This window comes from Phyllobates terribilis, unplaced genomic scaffold (assembly GCF_046119375.1).
Source record: "Phyllobates terribilis strain yellow unplaced genomic scaffold, ASM4611937v1 Scaffold_5__5_contigs__length_657084704, whole genome shotgun sequence".
NCBI classification, from domain to species: Eukaryota; Metazoa; Chordata; class Amphibia; order Anura; family Dendrobatidae; genus Phyllobates; species Phyllobates terribilis.
The window spans coordinates 271018487-271036041 of record NW_027362765.1 but is presented as its reverse complement, the minus strand read 5'-3'; the positions used below and the strand labels follow the sequence as shown (position 1 = coordinate 271036041).

The following is a 17555-nucleotide window of genomic DNA, read 5'->3' as shown; positions in this document are numbered from 1 at the left end:
CATGTGCACTCATTACCTGGTAGTTTCAACCACTTGGGTACTTTGCCGTGATCCCTTTGAACTTGCTGATGAGAGTCAGGGATTCCTGACAGCTCTTCATAATTCTCTGGTGCTCTGTGAGCTGCTTCTGAGCCGCTCTCCAGATACTCCTCCATCACAGGTGCTGCTGACACAGCTGCGATACGTGGCATGGCCCTGCCGAGGTAGAACGTCATCACTCAGGACAAGTGGACAGCAACACATTGTGCCCTTCTGTATTAATTTAAGGCCTCAGTTACCTGGCAATGATAATGTCAGCCTGAGAAAGAGAGATCACTTCATTCACAAAGTTTTGCTGTAGGAATTGTTCTGTAAAGCGAGGAAGGAGATGTATGTAAATATTAAAATGTTTCCGTTATTTTTGTACATGTAGAGATAGTGTAAAGCCACCATATTGTGGGGTAAGTTAATGTGGGGAATTTGATTAGCCAGGAGCTAGTGACATATTACCCACACAAGTCATCTACAATATTACTAGGTCCATATAGATCAGGGATCCCCAGCTTATGGCTCACAGGACCATGATGAATGGCTCACAGCTGTCTGTCAGCTTGTTGCATTAGCACCAAGTCTAGCAAACAGCTAGAGGATCGGGACTCCAGATAGTGACTTTTGTGAGTAGCCCCACACAGAAAAGCAGATCTTGATGCATACAGGTACATATCACTAAATTAGAATATCAAAAAGTTTAATTTATTTCAGTTCTTCAATACAAAAAGTAAAACTCATATTATATAGAGTCATTACAAACAGAGTGATCTATTTCAAGTGTTTATTTCTGTTAATGTAGATGATTATGGCTTACAGGCAATGAAAACACAAAAGTCATTATCTCAGTAAATTAGAATAATTAACAGAAACACCTGCAAAGGCTTCCTAAACGTTTAAAAAGGTCCCTTAGTCTGTTTCAGTAGGCTCCACAATCATGGGGAAGACTGCTGACTTGACATATGTCCAGAAGGCAGTCATTAACACACTTCACAAGGTCCCAGAGTTCCAATTTTCATTCGGAAATCAATGTCCCAGAGTCTGGAGGAAGAATGGAGAGGCACACAATCCAAGCTGCTTGAGGTCTAGTGTGAAGTTTCCACAATCAGTGATGGTTTGGGGAGCCATGTCATCTGCTGGTGGAGGTCCACTGTGTTTTATCAAGACCAAAGTCAGCGCAGCCGTCTACCAGGAAATTTTAGAGCACTTCATGCTTCCCTCTGCCGACAAGCTTTTTGGAGATGGAAATTTCATTCTCCAGCAGGACTTGGCACCTGTGCACACTGCCAAAAGTACCAATACTTGGTTTAACCCCTTTGCAACCCATGACGTTTTAGTACGTCATAGGACTCCTCCCCCGGTTCAGCTGTTAACATGTTAAATACCGCTGTCAATCTCCGACAGTGGCATTTAACGCGCGCTTCCGGGAAGCGCGTCCTAAGCCCCGCCCATCGGCGACCCCGTCACGTGATCGCGGGTCACCGATGGGTGGGCATGACAACCCAGGGTCTGCAGCAGACGCCTGTGGTTGTCATGAGCTGGTCGCTATGAGCGCCACCTAGTGGTCGGCGCTCATAGCACAGGACCAATTCTGCTATATGCAGGGGATCTGCTGATCCCCTGTATGTAGCAGAGGCGATCGGATAGTTGCTGCTTCTAGTCTCCTATGGAGACTATAGAAGCATGCAAAAAGTGAAAAAAAAAACGTTTTTAAAAATATAAAAAAAAAATTTAAAAAATATAAAAGTTTAAATCACCCCCCTTTCGCCCCATTCAAAATAAAATATTAAAAAAAAAAAACCTCACATACACACATTTGGTATCGCCGCGTTCAGAATCGCCCGATCTATCAATATAAAAAAAGAATTAATCTGATCAGTAAATGGCGTAACGAGAAAAAAATTCTAAACGCCAGAATTACGTTTTTTGGTCGCAGCAAAATTGCAATAAAGGGCGATCAAAACATCAGATCTACCCCAAAATGTTATCAATAAAAACGTCAGCCCGGCATGCAAAAAATAAGCCCTCACCCAGCCCCAGATCACGAAAAATGGAGACGCTACAGGTCTTAGAAAATGGCGCTATTTTTTTTTTTTTTTTTTACCAAATTTTGGAATTTTTTTTCACCACTTAAATATAAAATAACCTATACATGTTTGGTGTCTATGAGCTCGTACTGACCTGTAGAATAAGAATGGCAGGTCAGTTTTAGCATTCAGTGAACGTGGTAAAAAAAATAAATAAAAAACAACTGTGGTATTGCACTTTTTTTGTAATTTCACCGCACTTGGAATTTTTTTCCCGTACACGATATGGTAAAACTAGTAATTGCGTTGAAAAGTACAACTCGTCCCGCAAAAAATAAGCCCTCACATGGCCATATTGACCAAAAAATAAAAACGCTATGGCTCTGGGAACAAGGGGAGCAAAAAACGAAAACGCAAAAACGGAAAATGCTCTGGTCCTTAAGGGGTTAAAAACAACAGTATCACTGTGCTTGATTGGCCAGCAAACTCACCTGACCTTAACCCCATAGAGAATCTATGGTGTATTGTCAAGAGGAAGATGAGAGACACCAGACCCAACAATGCAGACGAGCTGAAGGCTGCTATCAAAGCATCCTGGGCTTCCATAACACCTCAGCAGTGCCACAGGCTGATCGCCTCCATGACACACCACAATGATGCAGTAATTGATCCAAAAGGAGCCCCGACCAAGTACTGAGTGCATTTACTGAACATACATTTCAGTAGGCCAACATTTCAGATTTTAAAAACATTTTTGAATCTGTTGTTCTAAAGTATTCTAATTTACTGAGATAATGACTTTTGTGTTTTCATTGGCTGTAAGCCATAATCATCAACATTAACAGAAATAAACACTTGAAATAGATCACTCTGTTTGTAATGACTCTATATAATATATGAGTTTCACTTTTTGTATTGAAGAACTGAAATAAAGTAACTTTTTGATGATATTCTAATTTAGTGAGATGCACCTGTATATACTGGCCTTGGAGTTGGAGAGCTACATTAAGTGCTAAGCTGGACATAGGATGATATTGGACATGGGTGTGAGAATCACAGCAACAGAGTATTTCAGGAAATTATTTTGGGTAAAAAAAAACACCCTGTTCACTTGTGTTGGTGTTCTGTTGAGTGTGTGATATAAGAGGCTGCTGTATGTGACATTTTATTGGCGACAACTTTCGAGAAGCAAAGGCCAGGTTGCCTGGTTCTGGCACAAACCTTTTTTCACTTGCAGACGCTAAGGCTATGTGCCCACGAAGCAGAAAATTTCTGCAGAGTTTCTGCATGTTCTTGGCAGTAAAAATGCTTGCGGATTTTACACGCGTTTTTGAAGCGTTTTCACATGCGGATTTGACTTGCGTTTTTCAAATGCATTGGGACCTCAAATCCGCATGCAGAAACGCACAAATAATGGACATGCTGCAGATTTTTCCGCAAGGAAAATCAGCTGCGGAAAATTCCGCAGCATGGGCACAGAACATGCAGATTTTCATTGGGGATCATGGGTCACGGATTACCAAACGTTTTGCAAGCGTTTACGCTGCAGAAAATACACATCAAAAACGCTTGAAAAACGCATAGTGGGCACACAGCCTAAGGCTACTGAGAGATATTCCATGCAAAAGCCACTACAGGCAAAATATACAATTATATAGCTACTATTCAGATGGCTGTCCGTCATTGTAATACAAAGACATTTTGAGTTTTCCAGAATGGGAAACACTCTTACAAAGCAGCTCTCTGTTCTAGCTCATAGAGGGGGGATGTCTAAAACAGGGGACCTCCTTCCATGTTCACGGCTTAAGGCTGTGTGCCCACGTAGCATTTTTCAAGCGTATATGCTGCGGAATTTCCGCAGCGTAAACACTTGAAAAACGCATGTATATCCGCACCCTATGGTCCCCAATGGGATTCCGCAATGTCAATGCCCATGCTGCGGATTTTTCCGCAGCGTTTATGCTGCGTTCAAAAATCCGCAGCATGTCATTTAATTTTGCGTTTCCGCATGCATTTTTCCGGGAGAGGACTTGCAGAAATGAAGCAGAAATTTTCTGCTTCATAAATGCAACGTGGGCACATAGCCTTATAGGACATATCCTGCAGACTTATGTTCATAGCACTTAAACAGAGGATCAGAGGCTGAAAAAAGCAACACCCTACATCATCAGAGATTATTTCATGACCTTGTGGGAAGTAATGTAAAATGCTTCACTCATATTGATGAAATGACGACATGTGAAAGCAGTAGTGCAATAATACGATGGTCCGAGAGTGACTGCACATGTCAGCAAACAACATGTTGTGACTAGTGATGAGTGAGCGTGCTCATTTAACCCTTTAAACGAGTACATTCCGGTACTTGCCGAGTAATTGCGGCGTGCTCGGCATTTAGGTTCGATCTGCCGTGGCTGTATGTGTCGCAGCTGTTAGCAGCGACACATGCAGGGATTGCCTAACAAATGAGCAATCCTTGCATGTGTCGGCTGTCTAACAGCCGCGACACTTGCAGCCGCGGCAGATCAAATCTAAATGCCGAGCACACCGCAAATACCCGGCGAGTACCCGAGCGTGCTAGTTTAAAGGGTTAAACGAGCACGCTCACTCATCACTAGTTGTGACTTACCGTTTATGCATTACGACAACACACATTTCATGACAGAAAAAATTGGTCCTCCATAAGATCGTACCTTTCTGTTTTGGTGACCCAAAATGAACAACAGCAGCAGGAAAAAGCTGGGCCTGGGGGTGAGATGACAAAACCCAAGAGCAAATATCAGTTTATGTATAAAATATAGTATGTAACAATGTAATAAACCTACACGACAATCATAAAGATGCACTTGTGTATGTACATCCTGACATGTTTTATAGCTGCAGATATGCACCATACGATCAGCCATACACACAAGGGTGGAGAATCATGTGAGTAAGCATCCAACTGCCCAGTGTATGATCAGCTAAGACCCTCTTATCCCTCAGGCTGATTGGTCTGGTGAGACTGAAACAACTCCAGTGGGCTTCATGCAAGGATAGGGTCATAGTAAAATATATCATCTCAATCCCATTATAACCTTAGTGTTGCCGCTTTGAGGGGGCTGATCTGTTCCTCAGAACATAAATACAGAATAGCTCACAAGTTGTGGCAACAGGCAGCCATGATATTCACGTGTGGGTGAGCAAGAAAATTGTTCTCTGCACTAAGGAAACAGAACGCCCCATCTTTGTCACGTACAATGCTGAGCACCATTATTGGCACAGCTTCATTTTCTTCATATACTGTCCATTATCTTCAGAAATAAATGGAAATATACCAGTTATATCCTCAGGAATTTTTAATTAGTGGCTCAAAGTAATACAACAATAAAACATTGTTTTTCAACTTCCATGTTACAATTTCAAAGAAAAAAACAGAATAAATAGCATGTGCAGCAATAAAGGCACCCCTAATTAATACTTGGTTGCACACCCTTTGGCATTGCTGACAGCCTCCAAACGTTGCTTGTAGCCATCTATAAGCTTCCTGCACTTCTCAGCTGGAATTTTCTCCCACTCTTCCTTTGCAGTTTGTTCAAGCTCTTGAATGTTTGCAGGGTTCTTTTTCCCAATGGCAGATTTCAGCTCACCCCAAAAGATTGAGGTCAGGACTCATTGCTCGCCATTTTAAAAACAGTCCATTTTTTTCTTTTTCAACCATTCCTGCTTTGGGTCATTGTCTTGCTGGAGGACCTATGATCTTTGAATCAAACCCAAGTTTTCTTACACTGGGTAGGACCTTTCGCTCTAAAATCTCTTGATAATTCTCTGATTTCATGATTCCTGTGATGCGCCTGGTAGTGGAGGCCTTGAACGTATCAAAGCAAACCCACAGCATTATGGATTCTCCACCATGCTTAACTGTTAGTAAGGTGTTCTTTTCCTTATAAGCTTAATCAGTAAACAAATTGCTGCTTTGCATTGCCAAAAAGCTCTATTTTTGTTTCAACTGTCCACAGAACATTTTTCCAGAAGGACTGTGGGTTTTCAAGGCACTCTTTGACAAAGATCAGTCGTTCCTTGGGGTAACTACTGATGTCGAAAAGAAGTAGAACTCCAACAGCAAACGATTGAAGCACTTAAAGATAAAATCTACCGTTGTGTAACAGATTCCTCAGCAATGGTTTCTTCCTTGGCCTTTGCCCATAAAGCTCTGATTGGTTTAGTGTGCGGCATCTTGTACTTGTTGAAACGATGACCCCAGACTGTTCCAGGTTGGCCTTCAGCTCTTTGGATGATTGACGTGGTGTTTTTTACAACCTTCGAAGAAGATATCTCTTGTCAATTGTCCTCTTTCCCCCATGTCCAAGGCGATTCTTGATGGTTCCATGCTTGGCAAACTTCTTAGCATTGCGCACTTTTGAAACTGGGATACCAAGGTCTTCGGAAATGGCCTTACGTCGTTTGGAAGTCTTGTGCTTGCTAATAGTAGCAGTTCTGATGTCCTCAGACGGCTCCTTTGTCTTCACCATTGTGACAAAGGAACAGGACTTACCATGTGGCTTTTTAAAACAGTGAAGTCATCATTCATTGTCTAATTCATGTCACATAAGCACCGACAATCACAGGTGAATCTCTTTTGTGGTTTACCACAGGCAAGTCAAAATGTGCTTCCATACTAAATTAATGTAAAAGGTACCAGTACCAGTGACAAAGCAAGCTTTAGGTTTTTCCATTTTTCCCTCCCATTGTTTTTTGTTTTATCATTTGCTCTTTTGTATTTAACACGAGTGCTCTATACAAGAAAATGGTTTCACTGGATTAAATTTTTTCAGGAGATATTTCACACTATGTATTTAAACTTCATGGGTGCCAATAACGATGAGAAAGACTGTATATAAGAAAAACACTCAGTAATGTTGCAGGATTTCTATAGTCCTAAAAGTTGAAACAGCTGGTCTACTTTAAGCTACACCACAAAAAAATGCCCCATTTATTATTGATTTGGATCACATTAGTATAATGCCAATGATGAACCGTCATACAAAGGATATATTCAATCTAATATCCGAGATCAGAAATAGATGAGAGCAATGAATTCTGCTTAAATTAGCTGTTAATTATTTGATCCAGCAAAAAGATAAAACAGATATCATCCTACGTTTTGATCTATGCAAAGGTCTTTTTCATGGACATCTGTATGATGAGGGAACTGGCGGTAGTTTCGGGATAGTGAGCATTGCTCTCATCTATGTAATTGTAACCAGTCCTGCAGTGAGTGTTCATCACTCTACCAGAGCAGATATCCACTGGAAGAAAAAAAAAAACAGGTTTCTGCTGAATGACAGCAAGTGGAGATCTCAAAAACTGTAAGGCTAAGTTCACACGATGCGTTTTTTGATGCGTTTTCGCAGCGATTTTCCCACTGCGAAAATGCTTGTAATAGGTCTGCCAGGTATAGCAATGCGAATCCGGATTCACATTGCGGTAAAAACCGCAGCATGACCATTGTTTGGGCGTTTCCGCAGCGAATTCGCGCCCACTGACTTGCATTGAATCGCAGCAAACTCGCAGGTATAATATTATATACAGGGTGGTCCAAAAGTAGGTGGACAGAAAGTGTAATAAGGTTATGAAGGGGGATATTTATCAAACATGGTGTAAAGTGAAACTGGCTCAGTTGCCCTTAGCAACCAATCAGATTCCACTTTTCATTCCTCACAGACTTTTGGAAAATGAAAGGTGGAATCTGATTGGTTGCTAAGGGCAACTGAGCCTGTTTCACAGATCTAGTTTTCACAGATAGATCTCCCCCAAATTTGTTTTATTTTCAGATAACACATAATGGCAAATCATTTAAGTACAGATAAAAGAAAATGGATTTTAACAGAGTATTGGAAATCTCAAAATGCTGAAACCGTTAGAGCAAATTGGGTTGAAACATTTGGTACTCAATCCCCAAAGAGACAAACCATTTACCACATTCGTGACAAATTCAATGCCACTGGCTCAATCCTTAATGCTCCAAAAACTGGTCGACCCAAAACAGTCTGTACGGAAGATAATAAACAACTTGTTACTGAAACATTTGTTCAGAGTCCAAAAAAGTCCACCAGAAGAGCCTCTTTGGAGTTGGGAATTTCACGAGCTTCTATCATGCGAATCCTGAAATCTACTGGGTGGAAAACTTATCGTCCACGTCTAATTCATGGTTTATTGGAGGATGATCCAGACAGGCAGCTGCAATTTAGTGAGATTATGCTTAACGAAACTGAAGAAAATCCAGTAATTTTAGATAAGATTATGTGGAGTGATAAAGCTTCTTTCAAATTATCCGGCCATATTAACAGACATAATTGTATTTACTGGTATAATGAGAACATGCATTTAACATTAGAGCAACAACTAAATGAGCCTGGTGTCAATGTTTGGGGTGGTATTTCAAGTTTTGGTGTTTTAGGACCAATATTTTTTGATGGAACAGTCACAGGAGATAAGTATCTCGAAATTCTAATGAATCAAGTTGTTCCCCAGTTACAGCAACAGCCTAATTCAAATCACCTTTATTTCCAACAAGATGGGGCCCCTCCACATTATTCAAGAGTAGTCCGCGAGTATCTTGATGAAACATTTCCTAATAAATGGATTGGCTGAAGAGGACCACTTGATTGACCGGCACGTTCACCAGACTTGACCCCAATGGATTTTTTCTTTTGGGGAGTACTCAAGGACAAAGTTTATAGTCGAAAACCAAAAAGTGTCAGTGATTTGAAAAATTACATAAGAGATGCATAAAGAAATTAATACCCAAAGAGACTTGTGAAAAAAAGTTTGTCGAAGCGTAAGAGGCAGACTTCAAAGCTGTGAAAATTGTAATGGAAAACAGTTTGAGCACCTGCGTTGATAAAATGTAAGGGTTTTTGTATTATTGTTCTAAATAAAATTTAATTGTTAATGTTATGCCTGTGTTAGTAAATATAATTTTATATATAAATCAAATTAATGTTATTATTTTCTGGCCACCTATTTTTGGACCACCCTGTATACCTGCAGATATGCTGCGTTTCAATGAAAGTCAATGGGCGCGAAATCGCACCGGAAACACACTGCGGATGGTACCCGGGTCGGGAGAAGAGGACTACATCTCCTCTTATCCGACCGCCGCTCTCGCTGATAACAGCGAGAGCGGCGTGGATGGGAGGAGCAGTAGAAAAAATAAAAAAATAAAGCTTATACTCACCTATCCCGCGGCCGCCGGTGTCCTCCTGGACCCCGGTGATGCCGTCTCCCCGGCGGCCTGCGGTACACTGTGGAAAGCGGGCTCGCTCCCCGCAGTGTACCGAGCTGCCAGGACCTGCGCTGACGTCACTGATCAGCTGCCGTCTCCCCGGCGGCCTGCGGTACACTGCAGAGAGCGGGCTCGCTCCCCGCAGTGTACCGAGCTGCCAGGACCTGCGCTGACGTGACCGATCCGCTGGTGGTCGCGTGACGACCGATCCGCTGGCGGTCGCGTGACGACCGATCCGCTTGTGGTCGCGTGACCCTGGGAATATTCGCAAGACTGTTCCCAGGGTGGTAAGCTCACCGGGGCTGATCAGCTGATCAACCCCAGTGACCTCCTGCAGCATGTATACTGATAGGTGCGATTTTACATCCCTGTCAGTATACAGTGCTTTCTTCTACAGCAGTGACATCAGTGCTTGCTGATGTCACTGCTGCAGAAGTGACCCGGATCATTGTGGGACAATAGTTGGCGATATGTGGACTGCGTCGTTGACAGCGGACATGTGAGGGATATGGTTGTTTGTTATTTTACATTTTTTTCAGGAGATTGATGGCTTCGCGGACGGAGTGTAATAAAAAAAATTGTAGAACTGTGTGTTTTTTATTTCATTAAATACTTTATTCTGGTAGTGTCTTTTATTGAAAAAACGGCGATCATTTTACCACACAGTTCGTAATGGGGGCGTCGTATAGACGCCCTCCATTACTAACCTGGGCTTCACGTCAGCCGCCAATAGAAGGCTGATGTTAACCCCAACCGCATTACACCACTCGCCACTGCTACAGGGCAGTGGGAAGAGCAAGGGCTAAGCGACAGATTTGGCGCATCTTATGGATGCGCCATTTCTGGGACTGCTGAGGAGTGATATTAATAGCCGCGAAGGGGGCTAGTACCCATGGCCCCTTCCCTGGTTATTAATATCAGCCCACAGCTGTCTAGTTTAGCCTTTGCTGGTTAGATTTTATAGGGGGACCCCATGTCAATTTTTTTCTGGGGTCCCCCTGTAATCTAGTCAGTAAAGGCTAAACAAACAGCTGTGGGCTGATATTAATAGCCAGGGAACAGTGTTGGCTTATATGAGCCCCCAGCGGTCGGCTTTCCCTCTGCTGGTTATAAAAATGACGCGGGAGCCCACGTCATTTTTTTTTTTTTTTTTTTTTCAATTTTAGGCTCTGTGCCCACGATCCGGACGTAGCAGCGCTTTGGACACATTTTTGCTGCGTCCAAAATGTTGCATTCTATTGAATGCAGGTAAATCCAAACGTGTTCACTGAACCATGCGTATTTACCGCATTCTATACATTCTAGTGGTGAAATTTCTGTTGCAGAGAATAGCAACTCTGCAAGAGAATTTGACATGCTGCGGTCCTGAAAGACGCGCTGCATGTCAGTGTCCATGGGTGATCCGCAGCCTCTGATGCACGCATAGTGGACATGGGATCTCTAGAGATCCCATCCACTATACTGTAACATCTGGACACTGCGGGTTTGACGCTGTATAAACACACAGCGGCTCCTGATGGTGGCCATGTACCCAAACTCAGCCATAGCATGTGAATTTCTGTAGCGGACACGCTAGTCTCCGCTGCAGATTTTGACTGATTGAAGTGTCATTATATGCGGTGGATTTACATGTACCGACAACAAAAGTGTGGCATTAGAACACCATGTTTTGGATGCAACAAAAATGCACTGCATCCAAAGCGCTGCTGAGTGCTGATTGGGGGAGACGTAGAGGCTAACAAACCAGCTGTGAGATGTTATTTAATGGCCAGGGGCAAATGGCACCTTCCCAGGCTAAAAATACCAGCTCACATCAGCCACATAAATTACGTGAATAGAAATGCTATTGAAGATTGGGTGAATGGGACTAGCTGACACCTAGCTCTTTTGTTTGGTGATGACAAAGTGTCAATCAGACCTTTCATTGACCAAAACTAATTAAAGTAAATTAAAGTAAAGTAAATAGTTGAATAAACACACAGACACAGAGTAAACACTTTATTTGAAATACAACAGACACATTCTTTAATCATTCAAATTAACCAATATACTCACCCGAGTTCTGACAGTATTCCAAGGGTTTAAGCAATGTCCCACCAAATAACTTTATTTAGCTCCAAAAAGCATTGATTGATGTAAAAAAATGCTTCACAACCGCATAAAAAAACGCATAAAAAATGCACTGCGTTTTTCCTGCCAAGGAGATGCAGAAACGCTCAGGAAATTCCTGCTTCACATCCTGATCGTGCGCACATACCCTAAGGGAGGAAATTTATTATATGTACAGGATATATATATATGTGTACTTATATGTAATTATATGCACAGGAAATATATGGCAACAATGGAAAACCTTTTCGTTGTATAAAAGTAGCGTGACTGGAATATGCCTTTAAAACCCATAAGTAAGGCTGAGTTCACACGATGCGTTTTTAATGCGTTTCCGCGGCGTTTTTGCAGTTGCGTAAACACCGCGGAAACGCATGAAAAACGCATGGTAGAAGGGCAGCAATGTTCCCCAATTGAAATCCGCATGTGCTGTGCCCATGATGCGGATTTTTCCGCAGCGTAAACGCTGCGCTCAAAAATCCGCAGCATATCAATTAATTTTGCGGAAACGCTGCTTTTTTGACGCCATTGACTTGCATTAGACCGCATGGAATCCGCATCACTGTATATGTTGATGCGCATTCCATGCGGTCTAATGTGCGGATGGTACCCGGGTGTGGATGAGAGGACTTTCATCCAGACCCAGGTACCATTACAAAAAAAAAGAATAAAATAAAAAAAAATATTATATATATATATATATATATATATATATATATATATATATATATATATATATATATATATATATATATATATATATATATACTCACCTTCTGACGGCCCGCTCAGCGCTCCTGCTTGGTTCCCGGCACTTCGCGGTTGAATGAAGAAGGACCTTCGCTGACGTCAGAGTCATGTGACGGGTCACGTGACGCTGACGTCGGCAGGTCCTTCAGTCTTCACTGCCGGTAGCCGGGACCGAGCGAAGCAGGACACCGGGGGCCATCAGAGGGTAAAGTATATATTTATTTTTTTGACATTCACACACTATATAAATCCATGCCGTTTGCATGGATTTATATAGTGTGAAGTTGACAAGCACTTTCCAAGTGATGCTAAAATCGCTTGGGAAGCGCTTGTCAACCCGCATGCGGAAATGAAAGTGAAGAACGCTTCACTTCCGCATGTCCCTGGCAGGAAAAACGCATGTACAATCCACATGTACAATCCGCATGCGTTTTTTCCTGCCAGGGAGATGCAGAAATGCTCAGGAAAAAATCCTGAGCATTTCTGCATCGTGTTCACATACCCTAAAGGTGAGGACGGAAGGAGGTATATTAAATTGCAATATATAGTTATTGAAGCATATGCAGTAAATACAGATATCTTGTCATTTATCTACTCTTGAAATGCTCTGTGGACACATAGCGACCAATAAATACCTTTACTGAAAGTGGAACAAATCCCCAGAAAATTCCATGTAACTAGGGCCTTTGAAGTGAAACTTGGGTAGTGTTTATTGCTACATTCTAGTCCCCGCAGACAGGAGGAAAAATTCTACAATAAAACAAATGAATCTCTTCTCAAGTTGAGACAACCGATGTAAATGGAGAATGTCTGTATCCCGCTGCCACCAGTATGCAGAATCTTATAACCAAAGTCTATGGGATCTGAGATTTCTAGATGGATTTCCATACTGACCAGCCCTTAACCTCTTAAAGAGTACCTACACTTTATGCTTCCTTTTTGCAGACTAGTGGGGGTCTGGGTCCTGAGACCTCAACTATTCATTTGAAACATGTGTCTGACTGTTGGAAGAGAGCTGCTCAGGAAGCAGGAGTGCCTTGCTCGTCCTTGAGTGCACAGAGTGGAGTATGGGCTCAATATGAGCTCATTAGACAAGTGGATCCAGACCCCACCAATCTCCACACCCAATCATATAAAATAATGAAAATAAACAATTATGTGTGGTTGTCCAGTAAAGAGGACCTGTCACCAGGTGATAAGTGGGCAGTTTTTGTTCTTTCTTTTTTATTATTCCCGCTGCTCCCGTGAGTATTCAGCTCTTTAAACAATAAAATCTGCCATACAGTTCTGGAGATATGGGCTTTTATATATAGTACTACCTTTTCTGGTCTTTACAAGGGGAAGGTGCTCACAGGATTCTCTGGGGGAATGTCTTTATGCTTCACCATTATTTCCCTTGGCAAAGACCAGAAAAAGTAGAACTAGGCGGATTTAATTAAAACAAAAAAATATTTAGGGGAGCAGGGAGAATAAAATATGAGCAAAATTGCCATGTTTGATCTGGTGATAGGTTCTTTTTAACCCCTTAGTGACGGAGCCAATTATGTCCTTAATGACCAGGCCAATTTTTACAATTCTGACCACTGTCACTTTATGAGGTAATTACTCTGGAACGCTTCAATGGATCCCCCTGATTCTGAGAAGGATTTATCATGACATATTGTACTTCATGATAGTGGTAACATTTCTTCGATATGACTTGCATTTATTTGTGGGGAAAAAAAAACGGAAATGTGGTGAAAATTTTGCAATTTTCAAACTTTGAATTTTCATGCCCTTAAATCAGAGAGATATGTCACACAAAATAGTTAATAAAATTTCCCACGTCTACTTTACATCAGCACAACATTTTTTTTTGTTAGGAAGTTATTCGGGTTAAAAGTTGACCAGCGATTTCTAATTTTTCCAACGAAATTTACAAAACCATTTTTTTTAGAGACAAATCACACTTGAAGTGACTTTGAGGGGCCTATATGACAGAAAATACCTAAAAGTGACACCATTCTAAAAACTGCACTCCTCAAGGTGCTCAAAACCGCATTCAAGAACTTTATTAACCCTTCAGGTGCTTCACAGGAACTGAAGCAACGTGGAAGGAAAAAATGAACATTTAACTTTTTTCACACAAATTTTACATCAGGCCCCAAATGTTTTATTTTCACAAGGGTAACAAGAGAAAATGGGACACAAAATGTGTTGTGCAATTTCTCCTGAGTACGCTGATACCCATATTTTGAGGGAAAACCACTGTTTGGGGGCACGGCAGGGCTCGGAAGGGAAGGAGCGCCATTTGACTTTTTGAATGTAAAATTTGCTTAAATAATTAGTGGACGCCATGTCGTGTTTCGGGAGCCCCTGATGTGCCTAAATAGTGGAAACCCCCCACAAGTGACCCCATTTTGGAAACTACACCCCTCAAGGATTTTATCAAGGGGTATAGTTAACATTTTGAGGTATGACACAGAATTTGATAACATTAGGTTATCATATTGAATATGTCATTAGTTTTGAGCGCAAGTGCTCGCTACTTGAGTTTGCATCGGGTACTCAGGTATGCACCAAGTATCACGGGTGCTCGAGTGACATGCTCGAGTCCCCGCCCTGCATGTTTCACAGTTGTTAAGACACCCAAAAAAAAACCATGCAGGGATTGCTAGTGTATGGCAGGCAATCCCCGCATGTTTTTTTTTGGCTATAGGCTGTATAACAGCCGCGAAACATGCGGGGCGAGGACTCGAGCATGTCACTCGAGCACCCGCGATGCTTGGTGCATACCTGAGCACCCGATGAAAACTCAAGTAGCGAGTATTTGTGCTCAACACTAGTCACCATATCGTTATCATTTTTTTTCTTTACTTTTGAAAAAATCCAACCCCAACACAACCCTAACCCTAATACAACTCTAAACCCAACACAACCCTAACACAACCAGGGGAGGCTTTGAGGCTTTTTTTTTTAAACTTTTTTCACTGTTTTCAGAACATTAACAGTAAGAACATGGAAGAGTCCAGGAGCCATTTGGTGAGCTGCATATCCTGCTACATGTTCACAGACTTGCCAGTGGAAAAGCCAAACTTCACATGCCAGAAATGCAAGCTTGTGTCCCTGTTGGAGGAAAAGTTGCGAAATCTAGAAGAGAGGTTAACTACCTTGAAAATCATTAAGGAAGGTGAAGAGTTCTTAGACAGAGCAGAATTATCTCTTCATGATTCAGAAAGAGAAGAAATTCGAACTGCACCTGACGAAACAGAGGAATGGAAGCATGTGACCCAGAGAAGCAGGAGGATCGAGAGGCAGTCAGCACCCATACTGCTCAGGAACCAGTACCAGGCTCTCACGCAGGAGAACCATGAAGAAATACAGCAAAATAAGACTTTGCCAGCAATGAATAACCTTGTAAGCCCTCAGAATCCTCCTGGATGGAGAAAGAAGAATGTTGTGAAGAAAAAACGGAGAGTGGTGGTCATGGGGGATTCCCTGTTAAGAGGAACAGAGGCCGCTATCTGCAGACCAGACATAACCTCAAGAGAAATGTGCTGTCTTCCAGGAGCAAAAATTAAAGATGTGTCTGACAGGATATCAAGACTCTTCAGACCTACAGATCACTACCCATTCCTGCTAATACATGTGGGGACAAATGACACCGCAAGAAAGGACCTGGAAACCATCTGCAGTGACTTTGAAGACTTAGGCAAGAAAGTGAAAGAATTGGGAGCGCAGGTGGTCTTCTCATCCATCCTCCCAGTGGATGGCCATGGAACAATGAGGTGGAATAAGATTCTACAGGTGAACAACTGGCTACGTCGATGGTGCCGTCAACAAGGATTTGGATTTCTGGATCACGGAATGAATTACCTATACGATGGACTACTTGCTAGAGATGGGGTGCACCTTACGAAGACTGGAAAACATGTATTTGGAAGTCGCCTTGCTACACTCATCAGAAGAGCTTTAAACTAGAACAATGTGGGAAGGGAAGCAAAAGGCCAGAAAAAGCCATACAGCTGACAAATACTATTGAGATCTCTGCTACTGGAAGTGGAAAGGAAGAACAAAGACAAAACAATTTAAATAATAAAAATATGGGAGGAAGAGAAACCAATCACAAACTAAAATGTTTTTATACAAATGCACAAAGCATGGGCAACAAACAAGGAGAATTGGAACTACTAATGCAGGAAAAGGAATATGATGTCATTGGAATCACTGAAACTTGGAGTGACGATACACATGATTGGAATAAAAGGCTAAAAGGATACAACTTATTTGCAAGAAACAGACTTGATAAACGAGGAGGAGGTGTTGCATTGTATGTTAGAAAAGCGTATATCTGCACAGAGATTGAAGCTTCAGAGACTGGGAGTTCTGTGGAAACTGTTTGGGTAAGAATACAAGGAGAGAACAACGGAAAGGACACCATTGTAGGCATTTACTACAGGCCACCTGGGCAAGCTGAAGATATGGATGAACTCTTTATGTATCAAATGACCAAGTTCTCCAAAAAATATGACGTAGTGGTCATGGGAGATTTCAACTATCCAGACATTTGTTGGGAATCTCTCTCAAGTAAAACTAACAGGTCTAGCAAATTCTTATCCTCTCTTGCTGACAACTTTATCTTCCAAAAGGTAGGGGAGAAAACAAGGGGATCTGCTACTTTGGATCTAATCCTTATAAACAGGGAGGAAATGGTTGAGGAGGTAAAGGTGGCTGGGACCCTAGGAGGCAGCGATCATGCTATTATAGAATTTTGGATAACTAGAGGAGGAAGACATGTGAAGACTCAGACTTCAAGGTTAGATTTTAGAAAGGCAGATTTTAAGAGACTCAGAAAGAGAATAGGAGGGATCCAATGGCTGGATGTCCTTAAGGACAAAAATGTCCAGGAAGGATGGGAAATTTTTAAAAATGAGATTCTCAAAGCACAATCGTTAACAATCCCGAAAAGTAGGAAGAATGGGAAGCATTTAAGGAAACCAGGATGGATGAACACAGAACTTAAACACATGCTAAAAAGAAAGAAAGAAATGTTTATTAAATGGAAAGAGGGAGGCATATCTAAAGAAGATTATAATGCAGTCTGCAGATCCTGCAGGGCACGTATCAGGATAGCTAAAGCTGACAATGAATTAAGGCTTGCAAGAGATGTCAAAAGCAATAAAAAAGGATTTTGTGGGTATGTCAAAAGTAAAAGAAAAGTCAAAGATGCTATAGGATTTTTACAGGATGAAAATGGAGAAATGGTAAGAGAGGATGTTGAGAAGGCCGAACTTTTTAATTCCTATTTTGCATCTGTTTTCTCTCAGAAAAAAAATGTAACATCAACTGATCTTCACTGTCCTTTTAAAGGAATAGAGGAATCCAAGTTATCTGTAAAC

General features: G+C 41.7%; 1 protein-coding gene across 1 annotated transcript in view; it reads right to left on the bottom strand.

Moving 5' to 3' along the window:
* Positions 1-17555, bottom strand: part of ASPSCR1 (ASPSCR1 tether for SLC2A4, UBX domain containing) — a 57645-nt gene that overhangs the window by 351 nt on the left and 39739 nt on the right. Inside the window, exons 13-15 of the mRNA XM_073684143.1 lie at positions 4745-4796; positions 279-348; positions 17-195 (exon numbers count right to left, since the gene is read on the bottom strand). Coding sequence (XP_073540244.1) covers positions 17-195; positions 279-348; positions 4745-4796 — 301 coding nt within the window. The remainder of the gene's footprint in view (positions 1-16; positions 196-278; positions 349-4744; positions 4797-17555) is intronic.